At 39.0% G+C, this 22,385-nt stretch overlaps 1 protein-coding gene across 3 annotated transcripts in view; it reads left to right on the forward strand.

Annotated features, from left to right (window-relative positions):
• The window catches only part of slc8a1b (solute carrier family 8 member 1b), a gene marked incomplete at its 5' end in the record, with an annotated part of 415,624 nt that overhangs the window by 351,043 nt on the left and 42,196 nt on the right, over positions 1–22,385 (forward strand). For 2 of the 3 annotated variants that reach the window (XM_082556689.1, XM_082556691.1), the window contains one exon: positions 15,301–15,410. In XM_082556689.1, the coding sequence (XP_082412815.1) occupies positions 15,301–15,410 (110 nt within the window). Of the gene's footprint in view, positions 1–14,872; positions 14,980–15,300; positions 15,411–22,385 lie in introns of all 3 variants that reach the window. The other variant, XM_082556690.1, reaches the window with a different exon arrangement.

The following is a 22,385-nucleotide window of genomic DNA, read 5'->3' on the forward strand; positions in this document are numbered from 1 at the left end:
ATTAATTGTTTGTGCGCAAATTACCTCTCCAAAATTAAACTCCTGTGGCCCAGCGGACCTTGAGGAGCCATCTTAGCATGCTAAGTTCTGTTCACGTCAGTCACAGTGTTACCATCTTATCTTGTCTGTTTAACAGGCTCCTATCAATTTTTCACTCAGTTTCTTTTTCACTTTAATGTTGTCTTTCAAAATATGTTATATCAGTCATATCAGCAGATGACACTCATCGGTTTATAGCTCACTTGATTTGCCTTATGATGCCGTTGTAATGCAGGGGAGACTGACATACTTACATCCTTGTCAATCTCATCCTTTTTGTCATTTCTGTTTTATCTTCGGTCGGTACGACTATATTATCATAAGTTGTGTATATGGGTGTGCGTATATGTGTGTGTGTGTGTGTGTGTGTGCTCTCAAAGATTGTATATGGGTCAGCTATCTGTTTATGTCCTGAAGATGAAGCAGTGTGCGTGTGTGCACATATTTACGCCTGCCTGTTGCCAAGTGCCTCACATGTCTGCTGTATCAGATTGCCACAGTGCTCAAGTCTGTGTCTGTGTGAATGAAAGCAAAATGCACATGCAGTTTCCCAGATACACTTGTGAAGACTAGCTCAAGGTCGAGTGTGTGTCTGCTTTGGTTTTGTGTTTTGTTGGTGTGTGTGTTGGTGTGTGTGTGCGTGTGTGCGTGTGTGTGTGTGTGTGTGCATGACAACTGCGGTCGGTCAGCTAAGCTTCCACGGCGGAAGAGATACATTTGACCTCATCTGACTGCATCAAAGAGCCAAAAACATTCACACAACATTTCTATCAGACTCTTAACAAATTACTGACCTCCGCACTGTTACAGACTAAGATTAGACTCCTGCAGCTCAAACAAGAGTGAGGTGATGACAAGAAGAAAGGTAGACCTACCTTAAAGGCCAAAATATAACATGGAAAAACATTTTTTTGTTTACTTCTCCTTCAGTAGGAGATGGTTTGTCTTTAAAATGGAATCGCTGTGAGTTTTCTGACCCTGCCTTATGCTTCTTTTGACATTGACAGGTATAGATTACAAATTTACATTGTATTTCATTAGACCTAAAACATCTGAGACCATAATTTCATTAGGAAAGTGTTTATTGATTCAGAATTTTATACAAGTGGACCTCAACCAGGGGTCGCCTCTGGTTGAAGAGCAAAGTTGTAAAACCACATTCGTAAATTAAGCTTATTAGTTTGTGGCACATTTTGTGATGAATGATCACCAACAGCATTTCTGTGTAGGCACACTTTGCTATTTACACATTTGTAACATCAATTTTTTACATGCAGTTTGTCCTGTTTTGCATATGTAATTATATTAAAAGTGGAGGAGAAATTTAAACCAGTGCATTTAAATTATTTCTCTTTTTTTTAAAAAAAGAATCAAAGCCATACTTTTTTTGCCGTTAAATTAAGTTAACTTGACCATTTCCCATCAACACAAGTCAACCATGTTTGGTTAAAAAGGGAAAGAACAGAAACAGAAGGAGCGGAGGAGAGAGGAGAGGCGAGATCTGACTGTAAATTTTCCCTGACTGTCTTCTCTGTGACCTGAAACTCCAGGTTCCATGCTGACAGTTGTATACATTCAAACATGTACACACAACCTTATAAGGAGTTGTTGGATATTTCTACCAACTATTTCCATGCCAGAAAATATTTAAATGTGGGGGCCAAGCCTAGACTCATCAAACTCTTTTTTTAACTGGTTCGGAAATTAATGTCCACATAATAAAAAATTGACATTTTTTATATCAAAATTCTTCTCTCTCTTTCTCTCTCAGTGAATATCATGTCATGCCCCTGGGCATCTCAATGCAATTTTTAGTTATTTAAGAAAAGTTCAGAGTAGAGCTGGGCAACTGCTTTATAAGCTATGCCATGCCTGTTTACATAATTCAACCTATATTATCACACTGTAAATTGGAACTGAAAATTGGCTTCTACTAATTGTTGTTTTTTAATTAAACAGCGGGTTTTAAATCTAGATAGATTCACTCCTGTAACAATAATTTAAAGTGCCAGGAGAGACAAAGCAAAAAAGACGAAAGCAAAATAAAAGCATCACAGTAACAAGTATAGGAAGCAAAGATATGACACAAAAACAAGAAAGCAGTAAAATAAATGACATTCAAATCAGCATAGCATCTTTTTTTTTTAAGTTTATACACTTGGGTCTGTCTTTGCAAGTGTTATCTTGAGGCGTGCCAAAAAAGCAGCTTCAATCGACAGAGGGAAACAAAGAAATTGGGAAAAGGGAGGGGGAAGCAGGAAGGGTGAAAGAGTTATTGTCATTGAATCATGCCAATAAAGCTTTCTGAAGTGGACTCAGAAACAGAGGTGGTGAAGAGGGGAGGTGAATGGGCCTCTTCACTTCATGCCAGTAAAATTCATTTGAAAATTGGAGTGGAAATGAAAGAGATTTGGAGTCTGCGTGTAAGTGGCAGAAAAAGAGGCAGTTATTGCCAACTTGAATAGTGTGCCACTGCTAAACTTAATAAGACAACAAGAAGAGGTAGGTGAGGAAAAGAAGGAACGAAGAGGTTTTGCAGATCTGAGAAACGAGGGGAAATGTCTGAGAAAATAGTTTTTTTTCTCCCTCAGAAGTTTGTAAAGGAAAATGGCACAGAGCAAGCCGTTAACAGAAAGACAGTGAAGCATACTGTGTGGTTTCCAGCCCTGTGAATAGCGCTGCCATTTGCTTTACCCCTGCTGTCTTTTGTGCGGTCAGCCTCAACATCAGCAACCAGTGCATGCTGTTTCCTGGTAGCAAATTAGACCCAAGCATGTACAATGTTTTACAAAATAGCTGCTTCAGACAGGAAATGCTAATCAGTGACATTGTCAAGTGTTCCTCTGACTGTGAGGTGTCCACACTTGAAAAAGACCAGACTTTGAATTTCACTCAACTTTATTTAGACCAACTAGTTTGATAGCTGGTAGGTAGCAGCAGGTAAAAACCTTTCAACACAAAAATAAAGAACATTTCATTAACCATTCAGATAAATTACACAGAAGACAGATGAAATAACAAAATACACTTCAGTAAAGCCATTTACCATGTGGTTAACTGTGTTAATTTAACTGTGGTTCTTAAATAAATATACACAATGTGTCTTCTTTGCATTTAACACTTTTTATAAACAATTGTATTTTAAAGTATACATTTTAGAGTTCAAACATTTTAATAGACTTTAACTAAGGATTTTCTTTACAAAGAATTATTTTCTTTAAATCAAAACCAAACATTTATTCACTAGTTTTACGATCCACCCAAGGATTTGGGGTAACTATTTTTAATATTAATTAACATAAATATGTGGGAACACTAACTGCACAAACAATTTATTCAAACTTAAACATTCATTTTTGTCAATATAATTAAACTTAAATGCAGCAACTATTTCCCTAAGCGTAAAACATTTGCACAACTGAGCTTCCATAGTCCCAGATACATCTGCAAAAGCAAAATGTGAACTCAAGAGCTTACCGATAGCCTGTCTTGTTCAAAGTCTTCCTCACAGTGGAAAAGTGCTTTGTTTGCTGTCCTCTCAGTATGTTGCACCCGGGTCAAATGACTGCTGCATGCATTTAAAGGTTTACTCGGCACGCCCACCCTTGATTGCTCTAATGTGGCTCACCTGGCAGGGCGGCGCACACCAGGCCGTGCTTAGTTGTTGATTGCACCCAAGGTCTAATCAGCGGCCATGGGTAAGCAGCAGCACCGAACAGGTAGAGGGCAGGAGGAGGAAAAGAGGAATAACAGCCACACCTACTAGGTCAGCGCGACAGACATCGCTATCGAAATAATTGTTTTTATAACATTGCCATCACGTCCAAAATCTCTACAGGGTAGTAATAAAAGATCATTAAATCAAGGAGGCTTGTTTCATGTAATCATCTTTCAATCAACACTTAATTTCTAATTAAGAGTTTAAAATTCTCTATTAAGGCCCAGGAATTATATACTGGGAAAACCTTATTATTGAATTAAATTCAAGGACAACAAGTTAAATTGTGGTGGGCACATGAAAAATAGGATCAGTTGAAGAAAGAAATATTTTGGTAGTAATAAACTTTGTTAAAAGCATATTGGATGGAGCTAATTCCACAGACTGTAGATAAAAGATAGGCATAGACACCATACCTGTTTGCAGAGTTGCATTTTGAACCAGAAGTGACCATATTTGAATGAGAAGGTGGAATTATCAGCTTTATTTAGCAGGCTTAAGGATGATGCATTCATAGACTGTATGGCTGCATCGTCACACACACACACAGATATCTAAGTCTACAAATAAAATATTAGTATTTCAGTGAACAGAACTTGTGAGCAGGCTTCTACTCTAATAGTAATTTAATCATTCTAAAAGCCATATCATTTTTCAGAAAACTCCATAGAGAAAAAACTCTCTAAAAGGCACCAACTCCAATTACAGGGTCAAGAAGTAGATTTCAGTGACTTAAATTAGTAGGCTATTAGTAAAGTATAGACTAGCAGATAGCTAGCAGCACGCTCGCTAACTTAAAACTTTAATATGTAATTTACATCGGTTTTATAAAGCTGGACTGAAGTGGGAGATTAGCTCTAGAGACCCAAAACTTTTTACAAATTTTTCCAGGCATGTTTATTTCTGTTCTCAAGTTGAGCATTTTCCCATGGGGATTCACTCTCTTTTGGCATATTCATATTGGCTTCATTTTTCAGGCCTGGAGGTTGCTGTTTGGGAACGTTTCTTAGACTAGGTTATGTTTATAGTTTCTCTAATATGAAGTAGTGGATCCTGCAGTCTCTATACATGCCAATGTCATTCATCTTGTCAAAGCTTACAGGGTCAAACAGATTGTTTCTTCTTTTAAATCACTGTTTCAGGTCTCAGTGCAGTGCAGAATGAGGACAGCAAAATGTTGTCAAGCAGCATAAGAGAGATCAGTTTAACTTTGAACAGCTCAAATTCACTTTTAGATAAATATGCATCACAGATCAGTAAATATATAGGCTTATACTGCCTGTACACCACTTCATAAAATGAGTCTGATTCTTTTGACATAGTGTGTATTGCAGAAATGTGTTATTTGTATCCCAGGGTTGTCACTGCTCTCTTCTAGTCTGCAGAATATTTGTCTGAACTTCCTTCCATACACACATTAAATACATCCCCTAGCTCACTGACTGATCGATTGTGTATCTGAGGATAACGTGAATGGAAACAGAAAGAAAATCAGTAATTCTGTGGTAAACATATGTACCATAGCCACGTGTGTCAAACAGGCACAGTGGTGAAATGGAAGGAAATAAGAGTCACATGAATACTGAAGAGTAAAATGTTGCTGTTTGAATACACAAGCTCAAGAGAGAGTGAATCATGAAAGGCATAATTGCAAGAGAGCGAGAAAAGGAGGTGTAATCCTCTACCTATGCACCACAGATGGAATTAGCTTTACCCTTTTATCACTAACATCCTTAAACCATGTTGGACAGCCATTAATATGTAATCACAGAGAATATAAAGCACCTGGCTATACAAACTATATTCTCCTGTGTGATAAATATGTTAAAGGGAGAGCATTTAAAGACAGAGAATGTGTAACACCTGACATCTTCATTGCATATTACATATGCAATGTATAAATGTGAAGTGACGTCTGATTTGTTTTTTTATATATAGCTTCACTTTTTCCATAAAGATCTGATTGTGATTAGATTCCCTTGTGGCAGCAATGTACATCAATATTAGAAGTCCATATCTTTATGCTGTGAGGGTGTTGTGGTGATGCTTTCTGTCCTTAGAGGTTTTTTTTTTATAATGTAAAGGTAGAAGCTGTCTTTGAAAAGGGAAATGCCTGTGATAGCGGTAATGGAGACCACGGGATCAGGGTTAGAGTGAAAACAAGTGAATAAGATAGCTATAGAACTAGCAGATGTATTGAGTTTAATCAGTCTGAACCACATGGAAATACATAATTTTCCTTGAACTTTCTAAATATTGTAAAAAATTCTAAAGAGGATAAATTGAAAGTGGGCTTAACCATACCTGTTTTGGAGCCTTCAATTTGTTATTTTTACCTCTTCAGTCTTGTTCTACTGAAACTGGATGTGAGGTTGGATCTTATTAGCTAAGCTTAAATTAATCTAAATCCTGGGTTTAAATGCTCCTTTAAAAAAATCATTAATTAAAAAATATCCACGGCAAACTTTCAAATATGTTGATCTTGTAGGTAAGAAAGAAACACAGAGGGAGAGGCAGAGGGACCACGAAGTGAAACATGACACCAAAGAAAATGAAACGATCTCTATTCAGTCTTTTGATGAAAACATTCACTTCATGGTTTTCCCCAGTGAAATCATCATCCCAGTGTTTTGACACCTGTGTCTTGTTGTGTGAGGAAATAGATAAGGAATGAGATCCCCCACAACAAGTGCTGTTGTGTCAGTGTAGGTGAAGGTTTTCACATCTGACTTAAAAAAAATATATATATATATAAAAAATAAAAAAAACTAAACTTTGAATGTACTGAAACTCTGCAAGGCTGTGTCACTCTGGGAGATTGGGAGAGAGCAATAAAAAGATAAACTTGTGTTTTCCTGCTGTTTTAAATGAATATGAAGATTTTCAATCGCTGAATATTTTACCTATTCCATCATCTTCAGATTACACCGATGCACCATATCAGTTCCCTTGAACCTTCTTTAATAAAGCCTCCACAGATATAATGCATTGCAGCTAGAATATGATGCAAGAATGTTTCTTAGCCTTTGGCTGGATCATTGCATTTTACACCTTTTAGACCTCCCCTTTTTTACATTTTTGCATTGCTTTTTCAAGCTAGCGTAGCATTTCAGTTAGCAATATACATCTGCTCAAACTGACATACTGTGCATGTTGCTATAAGTTGTTCATAATAATACAATTATGTTACAAATTAGACTTGAAGTTAGAACATGAAAGGTGTAAATAAATGTTACAACATTTTTAAAAAGCCTATGATAGATTTGAGGCTCAGAGCACGAGCTTGCTAACTATGGGCTAAACAAATGCTCCTTGTACTGCAGGCAGTCTACAATTACATCAAGGCACAGTTGGTTGAAGGGAGATGTTTTCACTGCCGCAACTGTGGCTTGTGGCTGCAGAGGCTCTTCAGTCCACTTGACTCTGCGTCACTCTCCATCAGTGCTGATCCCAGCATGCAGCTTAAAGCTCATAAAGCCCTGGTAACGATGGAGCACTGCAGCCTGTTTGGCCGCATCAGCTGATTAGCATTCATATCCTCTCCTGCTCTTTTTCTGCTTCCATCTAACTCACTCACACACACGCACATACACACATACACATGCTGTGTGGCTGTCTCTGTATCCTATCTCATTATGTATGGTTTGTTCCTAGATACTGAGCATGATGTATGCCCTATATTTACATTTTACTGTTCTGTGGCCTACCCATCTGTCAATCCTTCTCCTATGCTTCACTTTAACTATTTTATCAGTCTAATTGCATTTATAATTTGCAGTTTGTGTGTATGTGTATGTGCATGTGAGTGTGTTTAGTACTTTGCTGAACTCAGCATCTTAAAGTAATCTCTTACTTAATTCTGACTGGAATAGTTAAAGGTAACATTAGTTAGTTTCTCCATATCGTTCCCATTTTCTCACTTTTTATTCGCTCTCTCTCTCTCTCTCTCTCTCTCTCTCTCTCTCTCTCTCTCTCTCTCTGGTCTCAAAAAAAAAAAACACCTATCGAAAAGTAAAGAAATAGTTGGATATAGGTGACACACATGCGCACACACTCAGACACCATTTCATTTCCATCAGTGTAGTGGGCAGTATCTTTAAATGCTCTCATTTCTGGGAAATTCTTACACTAGAGCTGTCTTTACCCATAACTGTAAGGATTTACATTACGTAAAGGAAAGCACGTTTCAACATTGCAAAACGCAAACAGATTTCCATCCCAGTAAGATAAATAAATATACACACATATAAACACACTAGTACGTACATGTTTTTTTTAATCAGATGTAAGCTCTTTAAAAACATTTCCTCTGAGAATCTGTGTGTGTGTGTGTGTGTGTGTGTGTGTGTGTGTGTGTGTGTGTGTGTGTGTGTGTGTGTGTGTATCAGGGAGTCCCGTGGATTTTCCCAGCTCCTTATTTGGCCAGCAAGATATACTGCAGATTGGAATGAAGGGGGAGTGAGATAGCCAAACAGAGTGTGGAGAGAAATAGAGAGAAGATAGGGAAACTCCCGGTGATGATAGAAAGTAGCTTAAATGACACAAGGGGAGGAGGGTTTGACGCAAATACAAACACACACACACACACACACCTACACAGTTCTAGCTGACTCTGGAAGATGTAAAAGTTTTCAAAGGAATGATAATCTTTTTGATAAACTCTTCCTCTAAGCATTTGAGGGATTGGCTATAACCAACCAGCCAGTCATACTCAAGCCAGGATTTTTTTTCTTTGTATGTCACAACTCTCATCTAGAATTACAACCACTTATTTTCAGAAGACCACACTGAGAAACAGGCTAAACGTGCAAATTACATCTGTGACCTGCAGGCTAACAGTATATACATGGCACAACTGTGTAATCAAAAGCATCAGTGAACACGTTAAATGAGAGGCTCTTTTTCTTAGCCAGTAATAAATAACGTTAAAACAAAAACGTCATATAGTCAGATGGGCAGATAGGCAGTCAGATGAACTGGAAACCCTATAGTCCACAAGGAACTAATTGCAACCTTATCGCAGGTGTGTTTGTGTAACCTTTTTTGTATCCATTAGCCTCTATGCACTCTGGATTACACGTATTAGTGAGCAGAGTGGGTCTTATTAGAGAAGGCATGGCTGATCGCTGTCAGCTTATTGTTGTAGTTTCCCACAGAGGCCAGCACCATTATCAGCTTTGTCTTATAAAAACACTGCATGCAGACGGTACACACCAACACAGACCTCCTTTCTTTTGTAAAGTGGCATCACCAATACTCTTCCTTATAAAATTACTGCCAAATTCTAATTTATGCAAGTGCAGACATCAATATATAGACTTGTTCTCTGTATGTTACATAATGACTCTTAATGCAAAAGTGAAATTAGCTCAAACTAAAATAAATGCACACACATTCATACAAGCTGACACACAGATACATATCACGTACACTTATATACACACACAAACACACACACTTGCCTCTTTTGTTTAGTCTGTGACCAAAGTCCACCCACCAGCAATCTGTTCCACACAAACAAACCAGTTCACAGTCTCAAAAGCTAGTTCTTTACACACAAGCACATGCACACGCACACACCACACTCAACTCCTACTTTTCCAAACTCACTTTTAAACAGTTTGGGCAAAAGATAGGCAGGCAAACCTGACACAAACAAACACATGTTGGCTGTAAACACTCAGCTATGTCATTTTCTTTAAAAGCACTTGAAGTGATTAGGGTTTTAATCACAACTTTCGACACAAACAGAGACAAACATGCGGGCTTGTTCCATCATGGTGATGTTATTTGGACTTGGTTGTCCTCTGCCCTCCTTTTTCCAGCTGTCCATTTCACACACACACACACACACACACACACACACACACACACACACACACCAACGGAGCCGCAGAACTTTCCCCCTCAAACTTAAAATAAAGCGGTGGTTCCTCAAACTTTCCAATCCAAATACGTCGCTAAGGCAGGTTGCTGAGGAGAAGGGAGTGACCCGCGCTAATGCCTGTTGTGCTCTACGACTTCCTGTGTGGATGTATGGGGGATGTTGATGTGTGAGGCTAGGGAAAATGCTATCCTAGTGTCACATGCGTGCCCTATAATATAAATATATTTTAGGCTAAACACACATCTGTAACTGGATAGAAAATCAAAAGACCACTGAGCTGCATAGACTTTAAGACATATTTAATTTGTACCCTCATTATGGTGATCCAATTAGATGGTGAAAAGTTAAAGCTTAGAGCAATTACTCATATTTGTAAGGCAAAAAAAGAGAGATGTCTCCCTTGTTCTGTTTCCAAAATGGTAACTAAGTGTCTTCTCTACTATTGTCAAACTGTCCAAACTCAATGAGCACCAGAGACTAGAACCTACAAAATCATTGTGGAAAATGAAACCAAACAGGAGTATCTTGGATCACCACAAAGGAAAAGTGAGGGGGAGAATTCTATTTTGGTACATTGAGGTCACCCAGTGCCAAAGGTATGTGTTTGTAGTTTATGTGACTCAGGTCAGTTGTTTTTGAGCAATTCTTTGTCTGTTTAATTTGTTGTTTTATCTGTTTGGCTATTTCATGATGAGTTCTGATGTTATACCAGCATGGACAGAAATCCTATGTATGAAAGGCTATGAGGTGAAACGTGGAAGCAATAAAGGGGAAAAAGGAGGAGTGGTGGAGTGTTGGAGAAGCAGTGGAGTAGAGATCACAGCTGCTCAGATGTTCCCTTAGTTTATCATACGCTTTAGCAAAGTCAGATGGAGGACGTCTCTGTGGAAATACACAGATGTACACACATTGTATTCCCTGGAGTAATGTGCGTGCCTGAGCTTATCTGCATGTGTGTGTGAATTTTTGTATTCCTGCAGCTGAAATTTAGTGTGCTCATGCATGGGCGTGAAAGTGTGCTAGTGTGATACATTTGTGAATGCTGCCATGCAAGTGTGATACCACCTCTGTCTGAGTGAGTGTGTGCTGTATACCTGTGGGGACTAATATGACTTTTGGAAAGGGGAGTGGAGTCTTCTTTTTGACAGTTGGCTAATGTTAGTGTTTGGTTAGATGAAGCTAAAAGACTATAGAGTGCACAACTTCAATGAGTTTGCACATGTTTATATGAAAACCATAAACTGTATATTTGATATGCGACTATCACACACCTTTGTTCACATCAGCTTTATTTTATATTATATTATAAAGGAAGAGGCAAAGAGGCACTAGTTACTACAAACAGTGTAGGCTATCAAAGTCCCTCTCACACATGTGCACACAAATCAGTATAGTGTGGGAGCCAGTCCTCATCCTCAGGGTGTCAAATACTACAGTTTTGTAAAACCTGCTGGTGTCTCAGAGATTCACACAAGGTTGGTACTTGTCATATATATTGAATGCACCCTTTAGCTACAATCTTTCAAAATGCAGGGTCGATTTTGAACGGGCATACCTTAAACCAAACCATGTTCCCAAACCTAACCAAGTAAGATTTGGTATCTAAACTTGACCAGACAGCAAAGGAAAACAGAGTGCAAAACGCTAAATGGGTCACTTAGTAGCTTGGTAGCCTGGTCGTGACTTTAGCCGCTGTTACACATTCTGCCCTCTGTGTCCTTATGAGGGCTTCTCTACTTTTTCAAACTTCCAGCTCCCGGTGTCCATTATTACCAGCCCCACTGACAAAACTGAAGGTTTTTTTTTAAACCGCCTGGGAATGACAAAATGTTGAGTGTATGTTAAGTATTTGGCCTTTGTCTAAAATGCACTCACTTGTCATGACAAACTCAAAGACACACACACGCGCACACATGCATGCACACACACACACACACACACACACACACACATTATTGGTCTGGAAACAATCTTCTCCACCCCTGTTGGTTACCCAAACATGTTGTCACCATGGCAACCAAACAGCGTGCCGTATAGCCAGGATGATTGGATAGGAGATGAAGGTGCTGATGATAAATCCACTGCATTATTAATCAATTATATCTGCGCTGATGCACTGTCTGGATATGCTTGTTTGTCATGAGTATGTAAAGACATACATTGTGTGTGTGTGTGTGTGTGTGTGTGTGTGTGTGTGTGTGTGTGTGTGTGTGTGTGTGTGTGTGCGTGAGTGTGTGTTTATTTTTCCAGTAAGCTGGTCATCTGTTTGCCAGTTTCAACAGAAAAGTCGTCATTCTCAAAGTTTGCAGAAGAAAAGCCTGAATCCAAAACCTTTCATTTCAGTCTTAAGTATATATTCATATATTCATATATAAATTCACGCGAGCTGTCACTAATAGAATGTTTTACAAAGGCACTGACAGATGAGGGTAATAATACAAAACATTTGGCCTGTGCCTGATGCTTTTGTTTTTTAGGGGAAAATGGAGCCCAGATCCCTATTCACATGAGACCGCTGTTGTTCTGGGTCCCTCTGTGATTTGTGTTAATTTCAGAGTTCTGTGCTCTCAATCCTGTGCAAATCTGCCAATATTAAAAAAAGGAAAAAAAAACATGCTTAAAATATGGGTCACACAAAATTGTTAATTGCTTTCAAAAGGAATTAAAATTACAAAAACTGTTATTGGCTCTCAAAGTTGGTTACTCTTGAGGAAAACCTGACAATAGTGGCAGTCCAGATGGTGTAATTGTAAATTCATAGGAAGTAGAAACAGAATTTATTCACAAGGGGAAAGTAAACATAACCTGTCTCCACTCTATCATTTGGGAGTGGCAGTGTCTTGTTCAATGGTTCCACCTTGAGGCAGCTGTTCCAGCTGTTGTGCGAATGTTAGCTGGCAGCCTGTGGATGAGATCTTCTCCATCCCAGAGGGTGGCGACTGCTCTCCATCTGCAGTTATAGGACAGTGATAAATGGACTAATCCCTCTAGTGTAATAAGTTAACCTCTGACATTTGCATGTGTGTGTGTTGGTGTTCTCAATAGTTTAATGAAATGACTTTCACTGCGTTTGTATATGTAATACAATGATTAACCCCTGGCCTTCCTGTGTATAATTAAATTATTATCAGAGCTGCTGTGTGTATTCAGTCACAAAAGAGGTGTGCTGTGGATGCTAAGGATGTCAATCCTAAAAACTATAAGCTAGATAAGTGTGGGACATTTGTAATTACCAGGTCATTATCATTTTATCCTGCTATATATTTCTGATCAACTAAATTTAAGAAGTAAATATGAACCTGTTTAATTTAGTCTTTGGGTCCTTTTTATGTGGAGTTTGCATCGTTTCCCTGTGTTTTGTGTGGGATCTCTCTGGCTACTCCAGGCTACCTAACTCCAGCAGCATTCATGTTAGGTTAACTGGAGAGTCTAAACTGGTGTTAGGTGTGAATGTGCAAGTATCAATGGTTGTCAGTCTCTGTGTGTCAACCATGCAATAGATGGCGACCAGTATGTACCCTGTCTCATGTCCAGTAACACCTGGGATGGGCTTCAGCTCCTCTATCACCCTGAATTGGATAAGTAGAATGAAATGGATGGATAATGATATAATCATATAATAATCATTATGCAAAATGAATACTTTCACTTACACCTCAATCACAAGTCTTTATTACAAAGTAACAAATTCCTCCGCTAACTTACACTTAATTACTGTGTTATTACTGTGTAATCTAACGCTTATATAAGCTCGTGTGTTCATGTTCCCATTTCTCATGCTATAGGGCAGATTTTGAGCTGTCTTTGTTATTGCCTGTAGTGGATTTGGATTAGAATATGGGTTTTGTTCCAGACTGGAAACACAAGATAAACACACTCATAAGCATATGTCCAGAGGCACTCAGTCACACAGCACACAAATGCTACATTCACCGCACCCCACTCTGTAGCACTGTGACCTGGAATATTAGCTGCCATGCCAAATGCGATCAAGGCCAACTCCCACAATAAATACACAGATACACACTCTCTCTCCAGAATTGCTGGTATACTTTATTGGTGGAAATCTAATTTTCAAAGAAAGAAATCCCTGCCTTGTCTTTGTTCTTTGACAAAACACTGTTAAAATTTGCCGGAAGAATGGTCAATGTGTTGTTTGTAATTTAGATGGAGACCAACAGTGGAATAAAACTCTCAGTGCTGGTTTTTGTGTTAAATCTCAGCCAGTTGCAGAACTTTGAGACTTTGAGAGAGAAAGATGGTTATTTTGCTCGTGCTATTTTAGTCGTGGCGTGTCAGCATGTTTGTTGTTCGCACTGTACTAAATTCTAGCCAGTTTCTCTTGTGTTAAATTGCAAGGCACAGCTAATCTTGACCTCATCTTGTTGAAAGCATTAATTGAAGGTGATGAATAATGCTGCAGAGATCTTTCTGTTCTAGTGCCTTAGATATGTCTAATTAAAAAATGTGCTGAATTTCTACACTTTAAATAGAGCTAGAACCACAAATGCTTGTTTGCTATAGCATATGCATGTAGCATTCTTAATTTTATGTAGGCTGGATATCCCAGCCTTTAACATCAGATACAACACATTTTCATGGAAATTGAATTGTTAAGTTTGCTTAAGTTTCCCACAGTCATCAAGGTTTAAAGGGAATACTTGTGGAAATAAAAAGTGCATTGTCAACATTGCATCCCAAAAGTTGACTGATTGCATTTGACAAATTCATCATCATGTCTCACGACTGCTCACTCACCAAACTGACTAGCAGAGTTGATAAACTCTCCACAGTTCATTTAGCCGGTAACATTCAAGATTGTTTTTCTCTATACTGAAGATGCCTGATATCATGGTGGATTGAAAGATTTAACTGAGCTTTGATCATGCTGGTAGAGTAAAGAGTATATCAGTTTGATCATTCCAGACGGATGTGAGCTGCTCCAATAACATAATAATAAAGATTAGTATGACATCCAGAGGAAATATGCAAACTTTCCATAGTTTTAAAAGCAAAAGAACAGCCTTCAGATACGTCCATGTGAAAATATTATGTAACCTGATAACTGGACGTGTATCTGTGGGAAAGTCGAGTACTGCTGTTTTCTGTTTCCTCTTGGTTTTCCAGTTTCCAGCCTGTCCTTTCCTCACTTTTCTGCCTTCTCTTCTTCTCTCCTCCTTTTTTCCCCTTCTCCCCCCCCCCTCCCTCCTCCCCCTCCTTCTCTTCAGCAAAACCATCAAGGTGAAAATAATTGACGACGAGGAGTATGAGAAGAACAAAACATTCTACATAGAGATTGGGGAGCCTCGCCTGGTGGAGAGCAATGACACCAAAGGTCAGGAAGAGGGTGAGCCTCGTGATCCTGTGAATAGTGAAGCCTTGACCCCAGAGTGTCCGTCGCACTGCAGAGGCCGCATGTTCTTAACACATGGAGGCACACAGGAGGGGATTTATTGTTCTCCTGCTGTTGTGTCCTAAATATGACAGCGAACATGCGGCAGACTGTACGTCATCTCATCAACCACATCCACTACACCTTTGTCTGTGTGCATGTCTGTGTGTGCCTTTTGTGTATATACCTCGCCATGATGTTTGTTTATCATGCATGCATTTACCACCTCCCTCTATGTATGTGTACGTGTGTTGTCCCATACAGGAAGACCATAACCGTTAGGATCTTAGACCGGGAGGAGTACAATAAGCTATCCTCCTTCTACATTCTGCTTGAACCCCCCCAGTGGAGACGAAACAGGAAGGAACAGACAGGTTTGACGACTAATGAGCACTGAGAATGCACTTTCATGAATCCTGATTCAACAGACCATCACCAGAAATAAGTTCCTCATTCATTCTTATAACGCAGTTCTCCTTTGTTACTGTAGTTGCTGAGTGGGCTGTTAATGTTAACTGTTATCTCTGCGCAAAGAATAACTATAGTATTTCCGTGCAATATACTCAATCTGAGCAAGTTTTCAAATGTTCAGAACGTATAATTGACAAAAATTAAAGCTCATTTTTACGCTGTTCTATTACAGTGCTATGTATTGGGAAATGATGGAGTTACTTCCAACTAGAAAAATATAAAGCAGTTGTGGGTGGTGGTGAAAAAGCTCCAGAAACACTAAGTAAAAAATATGATTTCTGGAGGGAGCATTTGGCTGTCTCTGTTCAGTTTATTTGGCAGTGTTCTTGAAATGTTGGAATTTATTTTATGATTTCTAAATTTGCTTTTTCCAACCACCAACCCAAAGCCTAAATATTTAAAATGTACTTTTAAATATGACGAAGAAAAGCGGTAAATTTTAGCATCTGAAACATTTGCGCCACAGGAAACGGTTGTTTGATAATTAAAGTAGCTGTTTAAATTTTGACATAACTTATAATTAAGGTGACTAATCGCTGCAGGGCATGGTCTAATATATCTCATATATAAAGAACATACATTAATTAAAAAATAATATATTTTGCATATAAACAAAATCTCAAACAATATCCAGGGAAAATATAGATTTTATCATCAGGTTATCAGTGCACGAGAGAAGCCTTGTTCTTGTCACTGTAAGCAATACAACATGATTTTCCTCAGCTTTGTAACTGGATGAGCCTTTGCATCTGTGCACATTGCCAGCATAGCTGATTACACAAATCTCCAAACATGGAAGCAAAGAAAAGAGACTACAGAGTCAGCGAGCCAGCTTTGTTTCAGTCTTTTTTATCATATTTATTTTATGTAAACCCTGATAAGATATTTGAGACAAGAGCACTTTGCAGTTAGAAGGAAGAACTGACACTTTACAGCTGGCAACACTATAAAACATAAAATCAAAGCATCAGTTACACTTATAGCATATTTCTGAAGTGACACAGAGCAGCACCCTTGTGTTTGCTCTTGATTTAGCAGGTCTGTTGATTTGGGATTCAGCCTGAGCATACACAGATCAGTTGTGTTGCTCCCTTCTGGACTTCTCTGTTTTTCCTCCTTTATTTTTTTCATTCTTAGTCTTTTTGCTCCTGAGCAAATTGAGCGGGAATTACACCTGTCCTCTCCTTTCTTCTCCTTTCCTTTTTCTCTTATCTACTTTGTTCCCCCCGTCATTCAGCCAAGAGCTTTCTGAGATATGTTTTCTGTTGGCGTTTGAAAATGTCACTGCTTGATTCAAAATGTTCTCGTACAGCTGGATTATGGATCACTGGGTTAAAAAAAACATATAGAAGCAGTACCTAACAGACTGCTAACTGTGGGGTTAACAATTCCCTAAGTACACATAACTGACACAGGACTTCTCTGATTATAATGGGCATGCTAGTAGATGGAAGAGCAACTATTGGCCCATATCTATGGGAGTCATAATGACTGATAATAGCCATTCACTGTGCTGATAACATATTAATGGGTGGAAAAACCCACAGTGACACAGGGCTGTTCTTCTTTTGCTCATGACATGTTGACATTCCACAGAGCCACTTTTTATGAAGAACTTTGTAGCTTTTCTACATTCTAGAAAATTAAATATTCCACAGACAGAAGCTGTTTCCTAAAGTTTAATTTAGTCCTATTTGAGTCATATCAAGCCTTTACTCTTCCAGGAGGAGGAATGCTTCAATGTTTCACACATCATTGTTAAGCAATCTGGTGCAGTTAAACCAGTGATCAAAATGTTTTGTAATCTAGTAGCTTAGTCAATTGAAATTTTATAAGCTCCCAAATATATTTTCTATAATAATATGTATTTCCTGTTAATAACACTGAAATGTTGATTCTAAGTTGTTCTATGATGTTGATTTAATGATTGAATCAAACAGTATTTCAGTTTCAATGCTTCCACCATGTAGTTAGGCTTTAGATGTGCATGTTAGTGTTTGTCTGCAACTCTGTGTTTGCCCTTAATCACTTGCTGAATCTATCTCCAGTGTGTTTATCCATTATCTCATATGAGATGCTCACCCCCCTTGTTTTTTATTACAAAGTAATTTATTGTAAAGTTGTTGGGGGGGTTTTAAGTGAGAAATGATCCATTTTATATATATTGTTATTTTGACACACACTACAGAGATTGATAAATCACATACTGTTAAGGAGTTTGAGATATATCCTCAGTTTTCTGTTTACATGTTGTCTAAAATGAGTTTTATGACCTTAAATGTACTTTAGCTCTTTTGGGTACACTCATTAAAAGTAGTTCTTTCTCTCTCTGTTTTACACACTCACACAGAGCAGCCATATCAGTGTGCTAATGGCAGCATGTGTTTACCAGGCATCAGCAGTGTTTATAGTGATGAGGGGATCAAAGACAAGGGCTGGATATCACATTATCACAGTCAGGAGATCAACCACACCTCCGGGATACACAGGAACACGCAAACACACACTGTCTGTGTGTTTTATGATCTGATGTGCTGGTTGTCTGTACTAAATGAGCCCTGCACATCTCTTAATGGCATTAACCCCTTTTTCGTGTGTTTGTCCATCCTGTTGTTTATCTGTGCATGTTCTGTATGCATATAGCCACGTACACATATCACTGTATGCTTGCATTATCAACATTATTGTTTTTGTCTTTGTCATAGAACATTTGACCAATTTTCTATCCTCCCGAAGGTATTTCAAGGTTTTGTGTGTTTTATGGAGAAGGCATTGGACTGTGTCCTGCAGGGGATCCAGTAGGGGTACTTAGCCCAGGTATCTGGCCTCTTGTTAGGGCCATTCAGCCACAGTTACCCTTTTTCACCAATGTCAGTCATAATTTTTACGGATATAATTTCTAGGAATTGCCAAGTAGCAGATGGTTTCCACTTGTTCTGGTCTCTGCTTTTTGTAGATGTGGTTCTGATTTTTCATCAGGTGGTTGCCTCCAACTGGCACTGGAGAAGTGGTTTGGAGTCAAGTGTCAAGTGGTGGGAATAAAAACTAGCAGCTCCAAGTATGAGCCCATAGTTCTCAGCTATGTTTCTTGTCAGGGCCTAGCTGCTACCCCAAGTGGAGGAATTTAAGTATATCTTGGGATCTTGTTGGAGAATGAGGGGAGTGGTGGGAGATTGACAGACTCCTAGAAGCCTCTTAAGTGAAGTTTTTTGAGCATGCCACAATAGGAGGAAGGCTCAGGGCATACCTCAAAGGGAGAGGTTATATCCCTCGACTCGCTTGGTCTGCAATTGTAATGCCTCTGTGTTCAAGCACCTCCTCAAGCTTGGTGAGTTTGAAGCAGTGGCTGGGGAGAGGGAGGTCTGGGTGTCTCTGCTTAGACTGCTGTTTAGTAATAAACAAATATACTAAATATTTTTATATCTTTTGTCTTCAAAAAACAGTATTTGATGAGATTAGACAGAAAAAAAAAATCTCTAGAAATACGTCTTTAAAATTAGAATTCTTATGTTGCAGGGTTACATAAAATCTATGAAAAACCAAAAGTGGACCTGATTTACTCGCTATGTTTTTGCAGCTATATTCCACTTCTAGGCTTCTTCTTCCTCCTGCTACATTTGGATTGACAGTCTGACCCTCAGGGACAAATTAAGAGCATGGTGCACAACCCTGTGAATGTCAAAAGAAACAAGCATTCAAATGCTTGCACTTCTGAAATCATTTCTTCAGGCATGGAAACTGCAGGCATTTCCGCTGAAGAGTGGTGAGACACAGCTTTCATCAGCAGTGATAATTGACTTTTATCAGTTCTACACAGATGCTGATGTTTGTTCTTTGTCCATCAGAGCCTTTAGTTTTCAGGCCCCTCTTTTATGGAAACATGAATTACAAGAGTCCAACCTAGATGTAATAAATGCATGAACTAGTTTTTCAGCATCACTCGGAGACTGGATATTTCTAATTTTAGAGATATTGCGCAAATGGAAGAAAGCAGTCCTACATATTTGTTTAATATGTGCGTTGAAGGACATATCCTGGTCAAAAATGACTCCAAGCTTCCTCACAGTGTTACTGGAGGCCAAGCTAATGCCATCCAGAGTAAGGCTAGATCTGGTTAGATACCATATTTCTAAGATTTTCTTGGCCAGTACAATAACCTCAGTTTTATCTGAATTAAGAAGCAGAAAATTAGATGCCATCCAGGTTTTTATGTCTTTAAAACATTCCTGCAGTTTAACTAATTGTTGTGTGTTATCTGGCTTAATGGACAGATAAAGTTGTGTGTCATCTGCATAGCGGTGAAAATGTTTGCTATGCCTTCTGTTGATACTGCCTAAGGGAAGCATGTATAATGTAAATAGAATTGGTCCTAGCACTGAACCCTGTGGAACTCCATAATTAACTCTCCATTTATGTGAACAAATTGGAGTTGATTAGATAGATATGATACAAACCACTGCAGCCTAGTACCTGTTATACCTACAGTGTGTGCTAATCGTTCTAATAGAACATTATGGCCAACAGTATCGAATGCTGCACTGAGGTCTAGCAGGACAAGCACAGAGATGAGTCCACTGTCAGAAGCCATAAGAAGATCATTTGTAACCTTCACTAAAGCTGTTTCTGTACTGTTAGCTGTTTGACAACTACTCTTTCAAGAATTTGAACATTTAAAAATGTTCTGTATTTGGTCAAAACAGCATTGCATTGTTCAAAGACATAGGACCACTTACACATTACCTCTACAGGGTTGTTCTGCCCTGGAAACCCATGCCGCGAAGCTCCCGGCACACATTCTTTGCGCTGATGTTAATGGCAGAGGTTGGTTTTGCTGGTTATTGAGTTATTGAGTTGCCAGGGCATTTGTGACTATTACGACTATTATGCTCCATGCACCTCAGCAGTCACCACCTTTTGAGTGGTCTGTAATTTCATAGCTGAGCTCCTGGGAGTTTTACCCCTCATATATAAAAGGCATGACTCCACTGGACAGGCAGGCAGGCAAAATCCTAAGATTTCCCAAAACTGTTAGTATGGTGGTGGGATGTGGTGTGTGGCTCAACTGCACGAGAGGGATGCAGTAGCGGGTTCAGGGGCAGTACCAGGGGAAATTGGCTGGCACAGCTGCCATCAGCTAATCACGATTCTCCGATTTATTTTAGGAGGACGCTAGAGGAGGAGTTTCAAATTCAGTGTTTGTGTTAGGCACAGAAATAAATGTCTGAAATAAAGTCTGGGTTTAGACTTTTATTCAGCCTGAACGACTGATGGCTGTAGCTTAGGTGGTAGAGCAGGGCATCTGCTATTCAGAGGGTTGGTGGTCCGATTCCCTCCAGTCTGGATGCCAAATATCTTTGAATGAGGCAAGTAAAGGCAAATAAAAGTGCATTGACTGCTCAGATAGACTAGAAAAGTGCTATATAAGAACCAGTCCATTTACCATTTAACAGAGTGTTGAGTCTCAGGCAAGCTTGAATAATGATGACCTTGACCAAGGTCAGATTCTGATTTTCTGAAACTCTTGTGAACATGATAACTGAGCTGGTCAAGTTGGTTAATTCAATGAAAGCATCCTCCTGCTCTCTTGATATTTTACCTGGATCTTTGTTTAAAAATGTCTTTCAGTCTATTGGTCCCTGTGTGCTCACAATTATTAATACCTCACTGGTTTCTGGTCAGGTCCCTGTTTATTGTAAGAATGCTGTTATTCACCCACTGTTAAAAAAAACCTAAGCTTGATGCTTCTCTTCTCAGTAGCTACAGACCGATTTCAAAATTACTGTTCATTTCTAAGATTTTAGAAAAGGTTGTGGCTAAGCAGCTTATAGTTGTTCTAGCTACAGATTTTGCACAAGTGCATAGACTCCATTAGATGTTGGATGGCTGGAAACTTTCTTTAACTAAATGAGGAGAAGACTGAAGTTCTTGTTTGTGCTCCTAAAAATTTTGTACCTAGTGTTATGGAAAGCTTGGGTCCACTTGCTACATTTGCAAAACCGTCTATCAGGAGCCTTGGTGTTAGTATTGACTCAGCTCTGACTTTGGATGCCCATGTAAAATCCTTGGTTCGCTCCTGTTTTTATCATTTGAGAAACATTGCTAAGCTGAGTCCCATTGTATCGCGCTCCGAATTAGAAATTGTCATTCATGCATTTGTTTCATCTCGTCTGGATTATTGTAATTCTTTGTTTACTTGTTTATGTAAAGCCTCTTTGGAGCGTCTGCAAGTTGTTCAGAACGCTGCTGCAAAGCTTCTGACCAAGTCCTCCAAGTTTTCCCATGTCACACCCCTGCTGATTCAGCTGCACTGGCTCCCCGTTAAATTCAGGATCCAGTTTAAGGTTTTGACCTTGACTTTCAGGGCCCTGCATGGACAAGCACCAACATATATAAGTGAACTTTTGCATCCATACATTCCCAGCAGGTCCCTGAGGTCATGTGACCAGGGCTTGCTTGCTGTCCAGCACACGAGGCTGAAAACAAAAGGCGACAAAGCTTTTGGAACTGTGGCCCCCAGATTGTGGAACTCTCTCCCTTTGAGCCTGAGATCTGTGGACTCAGTGGTCGCTTTTAAAAAACAGCTAAAAACCCATCTTTTTAAACTTGCTTTTAGTTGATTTTTATTTTTAGGTTTTAGCTTCTGTGAAGCACTTTGTGATTTTTATCTTGAAAGGTGCTATATAAATAAAGTTTTACTTACTTACTTACTTACTAATAACTAAGGATGAACTAGGATTTTCAAATTAAAAATCTCTGGTTGCAGCAGATGAGTCTGAGTCTGGTTCTGCCAGAGGTTTCTTCCTGTTAAAAGGGAGTTTTTCCTTCCCACTGTCACCAAAGTGCTTGCTCATAGGGGGTCATATCATTGTTGGATTTTT

The sequence above is a fragment of the Aulonocara stuartgranti genome, assembly GCF_965226115.1.
Source record: "Aulonocara stuartgranti genome assembly, chromosome: 13".
NCBI lineage: Eukaryota > Metazoa > Chordata > Actinopteri > Cichliformes > Cichlidae > Aulonocara > Aulonocara stuartgranti.